The 20,551-nt window shown below is 39.5% G+C and overlaps 2 protein-coding genes across 4 annotated transcripts in view; both read right to left on the bottom strand.

Annotated features, from left to right (window-relative positions):
• The window catches only part of LOC137968128 (neurexin-3b-like), a 44,879-nt gene extending 43,230 nt beyond the window's left edge, over positions 1–1,649 (bottom strand). For all 3 annotated transcript variants that reach the window (XM_068814752.1, XM_068814753.1, XM_068814754.1), the window contains exon 1: positions 797–1,649. The gene's annotated coding sequence lies outside the window, so the exon portion shown is untranslated. The remainder of the gene's footprint in view (positions 1–796) is intronic.
• A 15,142-nt stretch (positions 1,650–16,791) lies between these two features.
• On the bottom strand, positions 16,792–20,348 carry LOC137967298 (uncharacterized). The gene is made up of 2 exons (XM_068813818.1): positions 19,700–20,348; positions 16,792–18,747 (listed from the first exon to the last, which is right to left on the bottom strand). Exons 1-2 carry the CDS (start codon positions 20,236–20,238, stop codon positions 18,171–18,173), a joined length of 1,116 nt encoding a protein of 371 aa, XP_068669919.1. The 5' UTR covers positions 20,239–20,348; the 3' UTR covers positions 16,792–18,170.
• Positions 20,349–20,551: the final 203 nt, after the last annotated feature.

Raw genomic sequence — 20,551 nt, 5'->3', positions numbered from 1 at the left:
TCCCGCTCACACAAAAATGAAGTTCAAACGACTTAAGAAGCACTATACCGACACACAAATGGCAAGATGTTTTTCCACAATTATGTTCACGTGATCTCTTGTTCTTCGGTCATTCTCTTCTAAGTCATCATTACCCAAGACTTACTTGCGGGCATTTGGTGTGAATACGTCATCATGTCCCGATTATTCCGTTGGTGCTTGCAGCTTTCAAGTCGAGATTTTTCCTGGTAATACACGCTACATATGTAATACTATATCATTGTAACTCTATGCACGCGCAAGCTACAACTAGAAACAAAACTCGCTTATAGACGGATCGCTAATTATCTGAATAACTATTGTAGTCATGGGTCCATGATCGCTTATTAGTCTGCTTGGTTTGGTGGCTTAGCTTATTGGTTATGCATAATGCTCATTGTATATTTTAACTCATAAGTAGTTTTATTTTCACTTTACACAACCCTGAAGATGACTGCAAAGTCGAAAATATTAGCTAAGAATATAGTGAAGAAATTAGCCATCATGTTGGCTCCTTTTGACCATATGTTGTAAAAAATGATCAAGATTGTTTGAAAATGTTGATACTGAGACTATGCTTTTGCTTTCTGAGGTCGCGTCTATAGCAGTTTGTGGCCGAGTCTGTCGCCCCTGTTTCTGATTTCATTTGTCTGACAAATCGTAACCCCCGTGGATGATTTGTGCCTAAAAAATCGTTTCCTTACCAAGGCAATATGATACCATGATCTTTGATTTTCAAAGTAAAAGGAATTGCTGTAAATATTCGAAAATTACTCACGTTCAATCGCTATGCGGAACTCCTTGTGACTTTCTGCCTAGTGACTCAAGTTACCCAGAACACCTCGCGAACTCGGTGAACAATACTGATACCACCTTACGCGCCCCGTTAAGCAATACCGAAGCCGCCTTGGGCGCTCGGTTGAGCAAATCGAGATTGCTTCCCCCTTTTCAATATCTACCAATTTACGTATTAAGTTACATATTTTCCCCTTTTAGGTGGGGGCTTCTAGTTTGCCTCCTCGGCTTTTGGCCTCTGGGCAAAATCCCTGCTGGGGCAATTACTATATCACTGTGACAATGATGCCTTTTCAGGATCTTGCCTCTAGGCAAAATCCCTGCGGGAGTAAAAATGAGATCTTATCGTTAAATGAAGCTGCTCTTTTAAAAAAATTCATTGATAAAGGCGGCAGCCGATAGAAACGCAGCAACCTTATCCATTCAGATTTCCCATCCTCTTATTTAACACCTATCGTCAACTAAAAATCGTTCTAATTTCTTTTAACCAATATCCTTACTCAAGCTCTTCATTTCCTCACCCTAGATGCAGAATGCCGCATGATAGAAATCACGAGAACTACAAGACATCACAAGATTTCCGCATCAGCATTCACTCTAAAAACTGAGATAATATCGTCTTTTGAAATTACCCTCTTAAAATTCACTAAATCCCAGTGTTCAGGTCACATGCATAGCCTTGTCAATCCTATCCATAAAGCCGACGATTTCCCACTCGTACTTATTTAACGCGTATCGTCAACTAATCTCTCTTAATTAATCAATTTCCTTACTCAAGCCTTTCATTTCCACATCCCAGATGCAGAATGCTGCCTGTCTTATTTTACTGAGGGCGGTTAATTAAGGACACAACTAGTACTGACAAAATTAGCCATCAAGATAAGTATGCACCATTTTGGACCGAGGGCGAGAAAAGACACGGAGGAATTACGAGGATCTTTCTTTTCCCTTGCTGTCGATGAATCACTATTTACGTCTCCTTCGTTATTGTTAAGGTTGTTGTTGTTGTTGTTGTTGTTGTTTTCACTCTCAGAGTCCCGTTGAAAGTTTGGTGTTCTTGTTGCCAATGAGCTGCTTTCATTGGCAGCTGTCGGTGAACTTCCTGAGGATAAAAAAGGGCATAATTTGATAAAGCGTCCTTGTTTACAAACCGAATACAATGGGTTCAGAAGCTAGTGATAATATAAAACCAATAACTCCAGAGCCTCAGTTACTTTGGTTTGTCAAACGATACATTTCGACAATGACGTCACGGAGGCCATCTTGGTGTATCTAAACAAACAAGTCAGAGACAATGAGTTTCACATGGAGTCAAAAATCCCCCCAGAATATTTTGCCGGCTGGATTACTGGCTGATTTCGAACAACTTAAATGATTTAGTACGATCAACTGATATAATTCCGGCAATAAGAACAGACCACGATGCAATTTTCTTAGAAATTGGAAAACTTCAAAACGAGATCAAAGGGCCGGGTCATTGGAAGATGAATTGTTCTTTGTTGGCCGATGAAGAATACATAGATAGTATCACTGAAATGATCCCAATATGGACGGCGGAAGGACGGAAAGATCTGTCAGATGATCGCAGCGTTTGGGAGTGGATTAAATTTAACATAAGGGCGCATGCCATTTGTCACTCTAAAAGAAAAGCGAAGCAAAGTGTTATCCACACCTAAGGAAGTGGTTAAACAAATTTGATATTCAAATTCCTATGGAACGGCACAGATAAGGTAACTCGAGTGTCAACAATAAATGAATATTCGGAGGGTGGTCTAAAAATGATTGATCTAGAGTGCATGGTGAAGTCTTTAAGGTTAGCATGGCTAGGAAGGATTTTTAATAATAATGATGGAATATGGAAGAGATATCTGGGACACAAATTACAACCCTTCGGTGGTTTGTTCTTCATGAATTGTAACTATGATATCAAAGATTATATAATTTCTTCCCAATTTTACCATGAACTTTTGTCATGGTGGTCAGAATTTCGCGAAACGTTCGCTTCAGAAAAAGATTGGGAAAATATTATTTGGAATAACAGAGAAATACGTATAGATAAAAAACCAGTTTTTTACAAAAATTACTTTGATTATAGAATTGTTTACACACATAACCTTCTACTGGACCTTGACAACAGACAATCTTACAGCATATTCTCAAAAACTATAAAGAAAACTAACTTTCTGCAGTGGGCCGGCCTTCGTCATTCTATACCACCCCATTTAAAAGGCACCAATAAGTCTCCGTCTATAACAGCCCTCACATTTGTGACGGAATACAACGTCTTTGACGTATTGGAAAAGAAATCAAAAGATTGTTATTCACTTCTTGTCGGAAAGAAAGCGCAGCCACCCTATATAGTCCATACACGGCAAAGAAATTTTAATTTTTCTTCTGATCAAATAAAACACTTTTTTATTTTACCTCACCGTGTTGCCCTCGAATCATACGTCAAGGCCTTTCAATACAAAGTCCTTACCTCTATACTCTACACTAACACAAAATTGCACAAAATCGGTTTTAGACCGAATGATCTGTGCAGTTTTTGTAAGGTTCAGTCAGAAACTTTAAGCCACTTTTTTTATTACTGTTCACATTCCAGACATTTCTGGACTGATTTTGAGTCTTACTGGCTTTTTTTATCCAATCAACGGGTACACCTCTCTTTGGAAAATGTTTTATATGGAATAATATCGTAACAATGCCCTTTACTTAATTTACTCAATTATTTTGTTATCGTTAGGAAATTGTTTTTGTGGGACTGCAGAAGAAGCCAAATTAATCCAGAAATTACTGGGTTTAAGAACAAAATTGTTCTCAAGTGCGAAATAGAAAGGAAAATTAAAAACACGAAAGACTATTTTAAAAAGAAATGGATGCTCATACCAACTCGATAAGCCTACTCGCCTGTTGTTTTACTGTTTGTTGTTGTTGTTGTTGTTGTTGTTGTTTGTCTATCTCTTTCTAGTTATTTATAATGTAAGGCGTTTTATCCTAACATAAAAATCCACCCTTGGAGGTCAACCACGATTTAGGAGTATGTGGGAAAGATACTGCAGAGGCGTCAATTGCATTGTATATATGGTGGACGCTGCTGATCATGATAAACTAGAAGCTTCAAGAAACGAGCTCCATGGACTGTTAGAGAAACCTCAGTTAGCTGGCATTCCGGTATTAGTTCTTGGAAACAAGAAGGATCTGCCAAACGCATTAGATGAAAAAGAACTAGTGGAGAGATTGAATCTGTAATTTATAATTTATTTAAAATAAAAAATAAATAAATAAAAAGTCTTATCAAGTCTTTGATAACTTTAAATAAAGCCACTCTATTTTAGTGGACTTATTCTAGTCACGGCCAATTGAATCATTATCAGTATATGGGTGGCTAACCTCTGAGGCAGTGCCGACCATATTCGTGCCCTGGAACATGACACTTATTGGCTTTTTTACAGAAATGGACGGTTTCAATTGCTTCCGGCTTGCATCTGATAACTAGTTGGAAAGTTTCAAGATTTCAAGCTTTATTTATTTACAGCAAACAGTTTAAGTTATTACTAGGTTGGTTTGCAAATAGCGAAAGGCTAACCGTGGCAAGCCGTCTGTCTTGCCACGATTAGCCTTTAGACGATTTTTTTTAAAGGGAATAAATGATTATTAAATACAACAACAACAACAACAACTACAACAACATGTAAACATTACTCTTCGTGCTTTCAAATATTTAGGAAGTAGAGGGATTTAGGAGAAAAGGAGAAGAAAGCATTCTAGGTAAAAGAACAATATGTAAAGAGAAAAACTACAGACAACTTAACTTCAGTTGGAAATTTAATTTTTCATCTTCTTAATTAAGGTATCTTTGTCGGCATAGGAGTTTTCAGTTTCTAGAATTTCAATTAGTTTTGTTCTAATAGTTTTTTAAAAACAATTTCTGGATGCGTTTTTGAGACTAGTTGGTTTCCCATTCCAGATTTTAACACCAACACGTGAAAAGGCCTTACTTTGAACGTTAAGAGCGGATTGTTTAGAAAAAAAATGCTCAGATGTCGATGAGCGTGCGCTGTAAGAATGAACACTAGTAATTTTAGAAAACAATTCGAAATTTTAATAGGTGCAAAATTAGTGTTGATGTCATACATCATAATATTAGCGGACTTCTCCGCTTTGATCATGACAAACTGACGTCGCGCCCAACTCATAAAAAAGCCAGAGAAAATGAAAACGACGTTTTCAACCGCTGGCATTTAGTGGATGACATGCGATGCGGATCGATGACCTACCTGATTGCTCGCAATATTGACCATAGTACCCAGTCCTGTAACAATTGCACTCGGTGTTGATTACCAAATCTACGCATCGTCCGCCATTTTGGCACTTGAAAAGATTGCCAGAGCACGCCTCACCACTGCAGTTCCCTTGTACACCATGTGACTTGACTAAATTAGCATTTGCCAAAAGTCTGCCTCCGGCGCTGCTGTATGGCACGAGTGCAACGCAGCCATGAAACCACCTGCCGTGGAAAAAGACATGAATTAGGAGAAGAGCGGTTTTGGATTGAGCTTGTTTAAAGTGATTTCGAAATTGGTTTGTTTTTGCTTCACTGTGCTTAGTGATTTGATCAGGATTTCACGCCAAACTCTCTTAGGCAAAACCGATTGTGATTTGCTCACACGTGTTTTCCGGCGTTTTGCATCGGGTCCCTATATTTGCCTTGTGGCATAATGATTGGCTCATTTGTTCTCTGTACGTAATTGGCCATATAAATTCCGTTTTCACAGCGCACCATCAAAAACCAAAGGAATAATTTATACTTTGATTTTCTTCGTCCACAAGCCGTAGTCTTTTAGTTACTAAGACATTCGGCACCAAGGCTTCATAATTCATAAGCAAACTGATAAATTTATTAAAAGATTATCGTATTTTAGAAAAGGTAATAGCATTAATTATAAAACGGGAAGTGGTGTTGGCAATGAAAAACTGACATTAAAGAAAACAAAATGGTATTTAGAACGGATTTCCGCATTTTGAAAATCTTAACTGAGAAAGAACTTGTTTCTGGGAATATTGAACTAGCGATTCATTCAAAGCCTTTTACACTAGTATGTCAGCTGTGTTATTTTCCTTCGCTTTTAAAATTTCATCTGTACTTTACCAAAATGCATCATACCGCACTGAAGGAAGGCAGTGCTCCGGCTTGGATCTTTCTTTTCATTTTTTTTCTGTTATTTAGAATGTACTTCGCAATATTTTTCTGCGGTGTGTGGCTTACATTTTTCATGCCTGCCTTTGGACTCCTGCGAATCTGTGATCATTTATTAAGGTAAATTTCGCTGCGAGTTTGTTAATGATTTAAACCCAATTGTTTATTTTTTTGGCAAAACAAAATTTTGCTGCCAAATGTCAAGTTCGTTCTTGTCAAATAGTTCTTAAATTCTATTTTATGTATCCGGGCCCAGTTGTTCAAACGCTGCCGTAGAGCTATCCACTGGATAAATCACTATCCACAGTGGATAATTCAATTGGTTTTGCTAGTGTTTATTCGCTGGATAGTGATTTATCTGGTGGATAGCGTTATCCATCGTTTGAACAACTGGGGCCAGGTCACCTGTTGTCGTCAACAATTTTGCTGAGTAACCCAATCTTAGACCATTTTCGATGTGTAGTATCTCCCTTGGAATCCAGAAATGGAATTCCTCCAATGAAAAGGGGTCTTTTTGCTTTGCCTCTTAGACCAGCAAGCCTTGGAACCTCTTCACAGCTACTCAGTGGAGCCGAAACGTTATCTACGCTCAAAACGAGCTCAGAACGGTGTCTTGAAATAGCGAACTTGTGCCATAGTCCATCGGTGAAGTTGTTCTTTAAAATGACTTGTTCATATGAGCATTTGTTGGCACTGAGCTGCAGTTCAATATTACCATTTGACAATAAGGAAACTTCAATGAAATCGTCTTTGGAATCTCGATCATAGTTCTGTTGTTCCATCGCGTCCTGGTAAACCAACAACGCGGGTTTCGTCGAGGCTGTTTTGAAGTAAAACTGTAGCTCGCTGTTTTCAGCCATTGGCCAGCCGTTAAATTCTGCGTAAGAGCCTTGTAGTGAATCCGAACTGAACCTTCCACTGAATCGTAAGCCTTTTATGGAATCCTGCACAATTGCTAGCCATAAGCAAATAGACACAATTAAAATCTTTGCCATGTCAACAGATATATACCAAGTGGAGATTCTCGACAAAATCTTGTCTATAGATATTTAAGCTTGAATTACAAAAAAAACTTTCCTTATTTCAGACTGGGTAAAGAATAACACTCTCACTGACTGTGAACCCTTCCTGTGGCTAACCAAGCGCAAAAAACAGAAACCTGCGAGTTTATTCAAGATCTAGATGAAACCACACAGACAATGATTTTTATTTGTTAACGGTGAATAGTACGTGATCGTGTTAGATTTTTATCTTACAGAAAATAGCCGCGCCCACATGTAAATTAACTTGAGGTTAATTTTGTATGCACAATGACCAAAAAATAATCATAATAATAATAACTTTGAGCAAAAAAAATTAGCTTTGAGCAACAAAAAAATATAAAGACTTTGTGCCGAAGCAAAGACAAAAAAGACGTGTTCCAGTTAAAGGTAAACTTCATTTTCAAGAAGTAATAGAGATTTCTCTTAACCCTTAAAAATTCGAAGTACAATAATTATTAGTTTATCTATGACAACTTTTCAAGGCAAATGAATTCCCAAAACTGCAGGATATGAATGGTGCTAAAAAATACCGTGAAATATGCGGTAAAATAGTTTCTTGAAAGTATTTTTATTTGGGGACAACTACACAGTTACTGCTGTTGTTGTTGTGTTTTTTTTATGAGTTCTTTTCTGGAAAATGCAATATGAAATTCCTTAACCAATTACTCGTAAGTCTGATTCTGATCATGTAAGTCCACTGTGCAGGCGAATTGTAAATAACTTGAAATTTAATTCGGCGGTCCGACTATCTTGAATGCATTTCAGTCTAGAGATGTACCTATTAGATACACGCCGAATTTTGGTAGGTGTCACGATCTCACCCTTAATTTTAATATCACTCGTCAAATGTCTCCGAAAATGTTCGTATGACTTTTTTCTTAAACGCTAACTGTGTTGCTAAATTGAAATTTCCTGAAGTTACGCAAAATCTGCTTGCATCTAATAAGCTGCAAAACTTGACGTTAGTGCAGAGAACCTTACAGATTGAACCCGTTCTAATAATAGTAGACGTTCATTGCACTCATCCGTGCATCTTATTAGCCTTTTCGAATTTCTTTTACGATGTTCTTAGTTTAAATAAGAACAGCCAATTTAAGTTTCAATAGAGTATCGAAAATAATTTTGCCAGAATTAATTATTGGAGGGTAATGTATAGTGCTAGTTTCCTATCCATGTAAACCATGTGAGCGTTAGCCCTACTAATGGAATTGGGCCCACACAAGGACAGAGAAAAACTCTGACCAGGGTGGGAATTGAACCCACGACCTTCGGGTTAGATCACCGCTGCTCTACCGACTGACCTACAAGGTCAAAAGGGAGCACATTTGGGGAATTTAAGATGTCAATTTCACGGAAATGAATATGTACAAATACAAGGAAAGGATTCCATTTTTCCCATGCAGAAAACGTGGGTTGCGGTCTTATTGCGCATGCTTCAGTTTAAACGGAAACAGAAAAGAGAAAATTGTAAACATTAGAAATGGCGGGTTGAAAGTTCTACCGACTGAGCTACAAGGTCAAACAGGAGCAGGTTTGGGGAATTTAAGATGTCAATTTCACGGCGATGATGAATATGTACAAGTACAAGTATTAAAGGGATTCCATTTTTCCCAGAAAACGTGGGTTGCGGTCTTATTGCGCGTGCTTGAGTTTAAACGGAAACAGAAAAGAGAAAATTGTAAACATTAGAAATGGCGGGTTGAAAGTGTTCGAGAAACAAAAATTTTAGCCTTACACACCATTAAAAAAAAACTGGAGAAATGATCATTGGCTTGCTGTAAGAGCGAGTGAAGATGAAACTTTTAGAGGGCCACTAGGGAGAATACTTTTATAGTAATAGGCGTTACCCTCTTTAAATATTGGTTATTATTAACTTAGACGCTTTCGGTAAGTTTTTCAGCTTCAGTGGATTCCGGACGTATACAAAACATAAACCCCAGGTCCATGTACCACCCCTGCAGTGGACCCCGTCCATGGACCCCTTCATGGACCCGGTCCATGGACTACCCCTGTGGACCCACCCCTCATTTCAATTCAGTTGTAAACTCAATAGGTTTTACAAGCAGAAAAATCTTCAGACGAAAGGAAGAAGTCATCCTCGTACTTATCTGGAAAATTTAAGCAGGAGTCCATGATTAGGGGCGAACAACTTCCATACTGAGCCGCGGTATTATTATAGACTAGGAGCCCATGTACGATTTATTTTTAGACTACTTTGTCTGTAAAAAGACAAAGACAATTTAGGTCTGGTGACGCTAAGACGACAAGTTAGTTTCTTGTGATTGGTCATCGGGCTACACAGGAGTCTCGTTAGCGGTAATATAGGGGTGTTGTGCGCTAATATGGGCTACTTATTTAAGCAATTGCCTGCTTTACAGATACTTATACCACCTATTTGGTGGCTCCAAAGGGATTCGTCTATAACCCGCTTTTCAAATATAAGTTCATTTCATTCAGAAAGTTCTTCACCGGAACAAACGAGCCCAACAAACTTAGTGGCTTCAAAGCTCAGTTGGTGGAACATAATGCAGCGGCATCGCAGAAGTCATGGAATCAAATCCTATTGAAGCCACTTGAATTTTTCAAGTATCTATAAAGTGACAATTACTTAAATTGTCCAGATAAGTGAGAGGATCACCTCCCTCTTTCGTCTAAAGATTTTTCTACTTGTAACTTTGCAAAACGAGGGGTGGTCCACAGGGGTGGTCCATGGACCTGGGGTCCATGTTTTGAATACGTCCGTGCATTCCATCGTGCAGAATACCATCGTGCAAGACAAACAACACGATCGAGAAATTTTTTTGCAGAAACGACACCAACACCAACACCAACACCAACACCAATGCCCTCTCCTACTACAAATTTTATGTTTCCGTAATTCTGAGTGGCTACGACAAAACCTTCTTCTACGGATTTCTCCCCAAAGAGACTGATGTAATGTTTTCCTACGCTTCTTTTGCAACAGCAACAATCAGTTTTTTTAGCAGCGTGGGAAAATTCCCTTCCGGTATTAGACATAATTCAAACCCCGTCGTTTTATTATTTTTGTGATTTATTTATTTCTGAGGTGGAAAAAACAAACAGCACTGAAAATAGTTTTAGATTTTGAATCTCCCTCCAAATTCTGGGGTTTCCAAATTACTTACCGACTTTCTGTCGGACCGGCATTGTTATGCCAGCGACCAATCAAAAATATAGTTCAAGTCCATGGGGTATCCCATAGTCTCTCTGGGCGCTCACCCGCAGGCCAAAAAGCCTGAGGACTCTGGGTACGAAATTTTAAAAGCCCATCGTTTACAAATCTATCAGCCAAAAAATCATTACTGAATGTTAAAAGTCCATTGCACGATGTGCTATCTTTGAAACTTTGTGCCCAATTCACCAGGTAATCTCTGACTAACGACGCTTTGAACATTCGAAATTTTAAAAAGAACATCACTTTTGCCACCCAAGAATTTACCAGTTTGTGATGGCTAATAACTCACTCGCTGTCAAAGCCAACAGTTGTAAAATTGAATATTTTACTAAGTTTAATTTAACACGTTCTTTCATCTTTTGAAGTCAATGATGCCTTCTATAAGCAAACTCGTATGTTAATGAGACAAAAGCAAGGACAACCTTTAATGTATTTCTTTGCCATTAGGGAGCTTAAGATCTACGACGACGACGTCGACGAAAACGCCACAAAACAATGATATCATTGGTTAAAAGAGCGTAAATAATCGTGCTGCACGTGCAGCACGGATTTTAGCTCATATTTTTGCGGTTCTCTGCGTGACGACGACGTGAAATCACTAAATTTTAGGTTTTGACGACAACGTGAGCATGCAACAGAGAATCTTTCATTCTCTATTTTCAGTCTGAAACCGCTCACACCAATTTATTTTTAGGATACTTCGCCCACATTGTACGAAGTGTAGGTGATGGAATAATCGCGAAAGACTTTTACTAGAGCGAAGTTCTATTTTGAGGTGACGTTTTCGTCGACGTCGCCGTCGTAGATCTTAAGGTCCCTATTCCTGACAACGACACGAAATGACCAGATAGGTTATGTGGAGGACGCGATCACGTGACGATGAATTTTCAGCATCCACGCCGTTCATCAACCTAGTTCCCAGGGCTTTTCACCGTCGATAGTGGGCCCGTCCCAGGGCTCTCGGCGGTGAAAAACCCTGGGAACGAGGTTGGCCCCTCATACCAATCTTATCACTGGAATGTTGGTACACTTTGGTACACACCTTCTATGAGTAATCTCGAAATTTTTACAATAACGGAAAATACTGCTTTAAGATAGAGCGACTTTCATATGACCTTGAAAAATAAACGTAAAAGGAAAATGTAAACAAAAATGCAAAACATTTATTGGCTTATCGAACAAAAACAAACGAGCGCGAATTTTGTAGTTGCGAAATTGTCACCCTCCTCACCGTATGAAACTCCGCTTAGTTTTTATGGCGAAAGAAATAGGGCTCCGACTTAAGGTTGTCTGAGGGCGCGTTCGATTGACCGTATTCCTGAATAGGAATACATGGAATAGAAGTTAGAAATCCTTCGCTTTTACGGAGATTCACATTGAAATTGTCAAACACCCTCTAAAATGCTATTTTAAACAACAACAACATACAACAACATTTATTTATTTATACCAACAGGAAACAAGAAAGTAATACATTGATTTTTGAAACTGAAAAATAAGGTATTAGCTGCCTATAACAACCATAAGGGCTAAGAAAATTAGGCAGCTATCTATGAAATACAATTAGGAAAGATTACGGTCATTTATATTAAGTAAAGTAACAGTAACCTAAAAATAGAGATATAAATAAATACATGACAAGGTTACAAGCTGACATTACACCAGGGCAAAAACAAAAACAAAACAAAACAAAAAAAAAAAAAATACAATGGTATTTACAACATAAGAATAGTGACAAGCAATAGTAAGAAAAAGAAACAACAGTATACATGTATACATGTACATGTATTATCCTTGTAGCTTCAAAACGCCAAACATACAGTTTTAAATCATCACTCCATGTATTCCTGTTCCGAAATAGGGTCAATCGGACGCACTCTAAGACTTTGGGCTCGTGATCGTTCTATTTTGCGATTTGAGAGATAGTATGCGCGTCAGGGTTTAGTAATGCTTTGTCGCGGAATGTTCAGGAAACCAGTGCGTTCCTAGGATTTGCTAGGTTAAGGTGCTTTCAGGTTTGAGGAGGAATTGAAGCTCTGACTTAAAAGTCCTTGAATGACAATAAAAGCATTAAATTAAGTAAGATGCGCTTTTTCACGTTGGTCATGGCATTTCTGTTAGGTTTGCTGTAGAGAACTCTGTATCAGGTTGCCAGACCTGATTGTCTAGCAGCGCGGACGTGACTTGAGGCCACAACTTTGTTGGAAGAGCGGCAAAACACTGCAACATTTTTGCGTCGAGCAGAATTGTTGGGTGTAATGTTGATAAAAAAAAGTCGAACAAAAAATGTTGGACGAACATATTCCAACATGGGTGGCCAAACGGTCGAACAATGTTAGATCGAACAAAGTTGGAGCGTTGACTCCAACTTTGGTAGATAGTTTGGCCGGTGCTTAAAGAAAGAAAATGAATGGTTCAGTCAGTAACTAATAATGTCATTTTCTGACCGGAGATAGGAATGGACGCCGACCCTTGCTGTAGGACCACCAGCCACACAGAACTAAACTAAAAAGGCTTCAGTAATAATACTGATAGTTCTTAGCTTACCCTGGGAACAGTTTGATCCGAAAAAGCCAGTTCTTCGACAGTCACATTCTCTTCTAACAATTCCGTTCACACATTTCCCTCCATTGAGGCATTTGCCGCTAAAACTTGAATCTTTGCATGCATTACGGCATCCAGGCACAGTAAGCTTGGTTTCCAGTAACCGAGCGCGGCGAAAGTTTTCGTTGCCTACGGCGTATTTTGGAGTTTTGATACAGCCTTCAAATCTGAAAACGAAGGAATGTGAATGAGTTTTTTTTTCGTACCCGCTTGGGTACTTTTTAAATGCTCTAACTAGTCGTAGTAAGTACTATTTCTGCAGTAACCACTTCATTTTCCAGAATTTCAGTTGGAAATTATTATAATTATTCAATAATTAGTTGATGCTGCATGAAAGGAAAGAACCATCTTCACTGAGTACAAATCTGAAAGTGAATTATGTAAAGTCGGTCCCGGATGTGCGCTCATGCTAGCCACGTTCCCACCTTTTTTGAAATCCACACGTATCCGAATATTTTCGAAAAAGGACATTTTTCCTCCCGTACACACAATTACGGCGTTTCGGTCACCGACAACGAATGTTTTTGAAACGCTTTCCATACTGTAGATTTTTGAAAACGAAGGTTTATCGTATTCGTGTGGGCGGGTGATAACCGAGGTTTGCGAATACGATGACATCAGAGGTTCGTGATGCCATATAGAGCGCGTGTTCTTTGGGTGAGGGTGTGCGTTTTCGAATCATTTTCGCGTATTCGTGTGGACAGACTAATACGGTTCGAAAAACGCTACGTGTGGATAGAGTTTTTTTCGTACGCGCGCAAAATAATCTTCGTTTTCAAAAATACCCGGCCCGGATACGTGTGAACAGGAATGGGTTTCACAAGTTGACTTAAGAGTAAATAGCCGAGTTTAACTTACCCGCCGTATTGCATGGAAATGATCCAAGAATCCCGACCGAGGGACCACTTGGGATGACCCCATTCTTTAGAAGGGAAATAACTGACATACAACGGGCTACGTTTCCTAAAGTCGGTTTTCCTTAATCCATCGCAAAGCGTGTAATTAGTGTTGTAGTCTACGCCAGCTAGCACCGCTTTCGAAGTCCTTTTCAATGTAATTCTGTGCCAGTTGAGATCATTAAATGTGCCGTTAATAAAGTGTTGTCTTTGGCGACATCTTCCTATTGTTAGCCGAAGTCGGAGATTTCCATTCAACAAAAAGGCGTCCATATATTCCTTTATGCCTTGGTCGTCCATGTAAAACAACATTCCATCCTTTTTTCGTGTTTTGAAGCGAAAAACAAGGGTCGAATTGTTAGTAAATTGCAGGGAGCTGAACGCCGAATAAGCGAATTTGCTGTACTTTAAAGTGTTGATGTTTTCATCTGTCTTGAGACCCGAGTCACAAATGATATGATGGCAGATGACAATCACGAAACAGATTTGTTCGAAGCGCCAAACTTTCATAACTGTAAGGCAAGTGTCACAAAAACATTAATGAGGCTCGTATTTGTCTTAAAACTAGACCCTCCGTGAGGGTACACTGGGTTGCCTGTGGTACGTGCAGCCCCGGAGGGGAGGGGGGGGGGGACTCCCATATGGAACACACGGGGATGCTAGTCGGAAATTTTAAATTTAACCCCTGAAGGAGACCATCTAGGCGTGGCTCAAGCTTTTTGTGACTCCTAAAGGAGACCAATCTGGGCGTGACTTAAGCAAATTTTGACCTTGGCGGCTTAAAATATTGGCGCTTTGCCCGAAACACCCTAAGCGAGACCAAAATCCAAAATTTACACCCCTAAGCGAGACGACGAGCATCCCCGTCTGTTTCATTTGGGAGTACCCCCCCCCCCCCTCCCCCCCGGGCGTGCAGCGTTCCAGGCAAATTGTGACTGGCCCACGGGCCGATTACGGGCTTGCAAAAACAAAGCAAAAGGTAATTAAAAAACCATATAATAAACTACTTACTAACCGAGCTAGCTCGAGCCGTACTCGGGAATATTGGCCCTGGGTCGTTTTTGCACGGACCTCGCTGCGCTCGGTCCGTACTGCCACGACCTCGGGCCAGTATTTCCCTGGCAGTACAGCCCTCGCGCTCGGTTAGTAAGAAGTTATTAAGGGGTCACCCAGAAGTCATACCAGCAGAGGCCCTTTGGCTTACAGGTTCTCACACGTTCGTACGACGAAACAGATCCTTTTCTGAGGTTAAAAACCTGGCTACTGGCCTAACTCTTCTTCCTACTTTCCCAACCGCGAGAAAACCGCGGTAAATCATCCATCGCCAAAAAATGTTTTTTTTTCTCAAAAAATATTTAAGTTAGGGGGAAAAAATACATCATTTTAAAGCTAAGAAAATAAGCTTTCCAACAGCATATAACTTATTTACAGAAAACTGAAACATTTTATAAAAGAGAAAGTTGAACGAAAAAATTTAAGAAAAATAACAGTAAAATATGTTTTCTAGGCAAAATTTGGTCATTTTAACGTTGATTACGAATTTTTGGATGCAAAACTAATATATTCTGCAATTTATCTGCCTTCTTGGACATAAATTCGACCGAAAACTGATAAGGCACGAATATTTTTAGATTTTTAGGAATAATAGATAACGTGGTTCAATGGGTAATGTGATAATGCGATAAAAGTGTCAAATTTGCGACCCATTGCTAACGGCAACGGAAGCGATCGCATTACGAATAATTAACCTCTGTTGCCAAAAACCACTCAAATAACCGGTGAGTGTAAAACGCAGACTGCAGACCAGGGATAAAATGCAGACTGAGGGTAAAATGCAGACTGCAGACTGCAGACTGTGGGTTAATAAAATAATAATGAAAAAAGAGTTATAAGAGTGTTAGTAGCCGTTTGTACTTTCACACTGAAACCCCAACACAGCTCCCATCGCTTTGGTTGCCCCACCGCATGTTTTATCGAACTCTGTAAGAATTGAAGCTGATTGAATCCTTGTTGTTGTTTGAAAAAGGACAGTTTCGTTAAGTGAGTTGCTTTTAGGCAAAGAAGTCACCACCCCGTAATTCATATGCCCAAGATACCGGGTTTTTGTAAGTTTCTTTTTCTGTCAAGTGTGATAAAGTTTGACAATGAAATGAGCGAAGTCAAAACAAAGATCACAATCGCCCAACTCTTGTTTATGCAAAGTCAAAATTTACTCTCCAAGACGTGTACGACGTTATTTATCACCAGGTAATTCCATCATTTTGGAAATAGCAGCTACTTTATTATTCATCTGCGTCACAAGTTTTCACTGATTTTGGGGCTCATTTTGTTGAAACTCAAGCACGCTTCCAACAGGCCTGTGAACCCTTCCTGCTTACAGAGCAATACTAAAAAACTTCTCCCATATCACATTTGAACCTTAAGCTCGAAAATTCAATACACAACATGATATTATAATTCACAAAGGCAGAAAATACCACAGAATCCTTTTCCAGCGAAAATTTTATTGAAACAAACAACATATTTGCTCTTAGAGGCGAAAACCTCTTCCTATTTGATTGCGTGCGTGAAGACAAGAAACTCAATTGTGTCAAATTACCATGTACTTCAGGCAAATACTGCTCACTTTGATTTCGTCTCGACGGGCGATAGATTGTTGTCGAAGTTCAGTACTCGTCGCTTTTGAGATTCATGCCTAGTTTATCCAACTGACTTTCCATTATTGAGCTCCATAAGGGTATATTTTGTTTAAGGATCCACTAAAACGCCATTCGCGTTACATGACTTTCGACGCCATTGCAGGCTAAGTTAATGATTCTACTGTGTCCACAAGAGCAATCTACGCAGTTCCACTACCCTCTCGATCCTAAGAAAATACGCGCAGAAGGCTCTATACACAAAGACACTACTTACCAGGGGAGTGACAGGCAAGACTTTTACCGACACGGAAAAAAAAAAAAAAAAGAAAACAAACAAACTAAACGAAGACCTTGACTGGGTTTGCCTTATAAGGCAACCCAGTAACTAATTCAACTCGCCATGGGGCCCACCATCCTGTTTTGAAACTTGACAACTTCAGTTTATGAGAAGATCATAAGGTCGTTGAGAATGTCTGTGAACAGACGTTTGCAGCAGCGATGTTCCAAAGCGGTAAACTTGTGGTCACGAATCGACTTGATTTGGAATTCAAATGACCTTGATACTGTGTTTTTCTGGTGACAGATGGACGATTTTATAATTCATGCTTGATCGTCATTTCGATCTTTTGAAGTGCATGGCGTACATTAAAGGTTTTGGAACTATGATTTCCATGGATATTAAGGAATGAAGTATTAATCGAAGGAAGATCATTACCGAAAATGTAATGTTTCAGAATTGAAGCACTCAGTTGACGAAACAATTGTGGATTTTTTTTTTTTTGTACTATTTGAACTTACGAGACAAGATCGTTTATCCAAACACTGGGTCTTGGATCGCGTAGCCGGTCTCTGCTGTTACAATACAGTACTTGCATTCAACATTCAACGTAACTAGCCGTCTAAAGCAATAAAAACTACAACATTACAAATCATCTTGTGATAAAGTTACTTTTTTTCTAATTGTTTTGCATAAAACGTCAAACAGATGTTATCATCAACTAAGATTCAAAGATTAGCTCAGATTTAAACACACTGATTAATTAAGGAAAAAAATGGATCATGGAAAATATTTTTGTTGTAAGTAAATCTCTGTAGCAAACAACGCACTTCGATGATCTGATTAAGTTAAATATATAGTATATACCGCGGTACCCAGCCATGCAACTGGTTGTCTTTCAAACAAAGATGGCTAATGATGCCCGGCAATTAATTGATCATTACCAAGCAATGTACACAACCGGCACCGTGTGCCAATCTCGATCCCAGAGCTCTTCAAATATGCACTGTTCGCCCTGACGATCACTATTCTCGTTCCCAGAGCCGCGATCCTTTGAGCCTCGCTCCTCGGCGCTGGCCAAAAGGATCGTAGCTCTGGAAACGAGATTGAACGAGCACGCACGTACCAGGGGCTAATCAGGCATGCGCACAGTCTGCGCTTAGAAGTTCCTATTCCGTTCTTGTTAGTTTCATTAGCTTTGCGTAGCAAAGTCGATGCAGATGCGCCTTAGTGCTTTCTGTTTAATTGCATTAGTGCAAAGAACTTCTGACCGGGTTTTATGTGTCTTTCTTGTGCTTAAAACCAGCCTTTAGTCCGGCTGCGGGCAGGCGAGTGTATCAGAGGACATGCTCCGTCTCAGTATAAATTTATGCCTTTAATAGCATGCATGTCCTTGGACAATCAACTTAGTCTTTACAAACAATAACCTGTTTTGTATGACGCCCAAACATTAACGCAGTAATTCTGAACACGCAGCAATCTGTGACGTGAGAAAAAGTTACATGTTAGTTGTCCTTGACAACAGTTTTAAGCAATACAAGCAACCCAAGGTAGAAAATGATGTAGTGGCCTCTTGGACAGAAAGCGCTGTTTTCCTTCGCAATTGCTGCGACTTCGTTGTCAACGGTGGAAGTAGGAGTCGAAAGAACTGCACTGTATTTCTTTAGGCTGGAAGAGCGTCCTAGAATCAAGCTTGTCTTGTTTCCAATCTGCGCATGCTCTGGAACATGGGTTGAAACTGAATGGGTACCAGTTGAACCCACAGTTGTATCTGATAAAGCCATTTCTGTCGACAAAATGCGAGGCTGAGTTGAATTTACAAACATTGGCGTGGAGTACAAGCGAAGAGAATCCTGTTCCCTCGAAAAGCTAGTCGTGAATGTGTGCGCATGCGCTAGGTTTGGAGTGATTGGGGTTTCACATTTCTTTTCGGTGACGTCATCAGTGACTTCGTTACATTTTTCGCCGATTGAACAGTGGCTCGGACAGCCTTGCGTGGTCCCCACAGTTGACCTTAGTGGTAATTCCTCGGGATCTCCTCCCGGGACAGCATGCGTCACGTGACCAACGCACCCTTGAAATCTGCAAGATGGAAATAATTATAAAAGATTATTGCAGTTACGAAGCCACAAGAAGCAGGTCTTGCACCCTCTGAATTTGACAACTGGGAAAGGTAATAAGAGTATTAATCTTTACGGAAAATTAATTTTTGATGACCCCATAACCATAAATTGACAAGCCTCTTCGATATAAGTATTTCGTTCACCAATCACAGTCAATTTTTGATTGACCTCAGTCGAATTCCATTCATTGAAATGACGGTTTTGCCATAAAGCATACACGAGAGTTCGTGCTGCATGTTATTGCGCACAGCCGTTTCATTCATCAATTCACTCACTATTTCGTGCAGTTATGTTTTGTTTTTGTTGTCGGTCAAATCCGGTCTTAGGTTAAATCCGTTTTTTACTTAAATTAAATTGGTGATCCTCATTTAACCTAGGTTGAATATGCACTCTACCTAGTTTAAAGAAGTTGCTAAACCCCCCACCCAAAAGGACTGAAAACACCTATTATATAATACCTTCTCTAAAGCTCTGCCTTTACGCATCTCAACATTTCGTATCATCGTATCGGTTTCTGTATTCATGCAGTTATCTATTCAGTCTCAACATTACAACCTATTAAGGGAACAAAGAAGTGTACTTTGCACTTGCCGATACTCCAACTTGGACCTTCCAGATCTCAAGTCCTGTGTCTTCACAACTACACCACAACGACAAACGTGTTCAACTCAACACAGTTCTTTTCATTATTTACTTTTGTACAATGAGTCAATTGATATCCGCGTATAATAATCAAAACTAATCCTAACCTGACCATAATTTTTCTCTAGGCTTAACTTAAGCTCCAAAAAAGTTTCTTCAATTCATCTGAGCGCGTATTCAACCTAGTTATTTTTAGTTATTTTTTCACACTGACTATCTCTTTACGAGACCACCGAAGTCATAAATTTTAACTGCATAGTTCAACTTACGTAGTCTTAATGGCTTCATCAGCCATGCTTGGATTTGCTAACGAATTTCTGGGGATATCAATACGAATGCTGCCAACGTACAGAACCTCCCATTTTTCTCTTTCAGTAGAGGAAATATCACACGAAATGTTTTTAGAATGGCATCCGTCCACTGTTATTGTCAGATGACGAATTTGTCTTGCTAAGCTAACGCGATGCCATCGTCCGTCTGAGTAATTTCCTCGAATAATGAGCTGACTTTTGGGGCAATTATCAAAATTAACCGTTGCCTGGATTGTTCCGTTGACTAAAAAGAAGTGAAAGTAGCTGAAGGAGCGATCGTCTTGGTAAAGAAGAAACGCGTCAGACTTGCCTGTGTTGAAAAAGAAGGATAGCGTGCCAGTCCCACGCCATGCACTAGCGTCGTACTCGGTGTGCGAATTGAACTTGTTGTACGTCAAAACATCGCTGCTAGTTTGAGTGGGAGTTCTTCCTAACGCTTTTGGTATAAAGAAAAAAACGCAAATGCGAAGTGTCAGAAATGTAATAAGCTTCAACATTGAGAACTATCGAAGTCAAATGGTTTCTGTTCGTCAGAGATGTTATATCAAAGCGGAGGTGATTGTAGTGAAGAGTTCTTTATGTGAAGCGTACGTTTTGTGCAAGTTGTAGGTCTGCACTTCTGAACTGCAGCTGGACAAAGTGTTTATCTTTCCAATCAGCAAATAACTTTAACGAGATTCGCTGAAACTACGATAAGGTCAGTCAGGTGTTAAAATAACTAGAAGTTTCATTAAGACTTCTGAATCCAAATTTTAATATGCATTTCAACATTTGTGGTCCATTTTACTAAATGAATTCAGGACTTTGACA

Source organism: Montipora foliosa, chromosome 8, assembly GCF_036669935.1.
Source record: "Montipora foliosa isolate CH-2021 chromosome 8, ASM3666993v2, whole genome shotgun sequence".
NCBI lineage: Eukaryota > Metazoa > Cnidaria > Anthozoa > Scleractinia > Acroporidae > Montipora > Montipora foliosa.
This window is presented reverse-complemented; position numbering and strand designations above follow the sequence as displayed.

Excerpts from the sequence above, each read along its gene's own strand:
- LOC137967298 (XM_068813818.1), bottom strand. The coding sequence starts at position 20,238 with ATGTTGAAGCTTATTACATTTCTGACACTTCGCATTTGCGTTTTTTTC. Across the intron at positions 18,748-19,699 it reads GATGAAGCCATTAAGACTAC|ATTTCAAGGGTGCGTTGGTC; the intron begins GTAAGTTGAACT and ends TCCATCTTGCAG.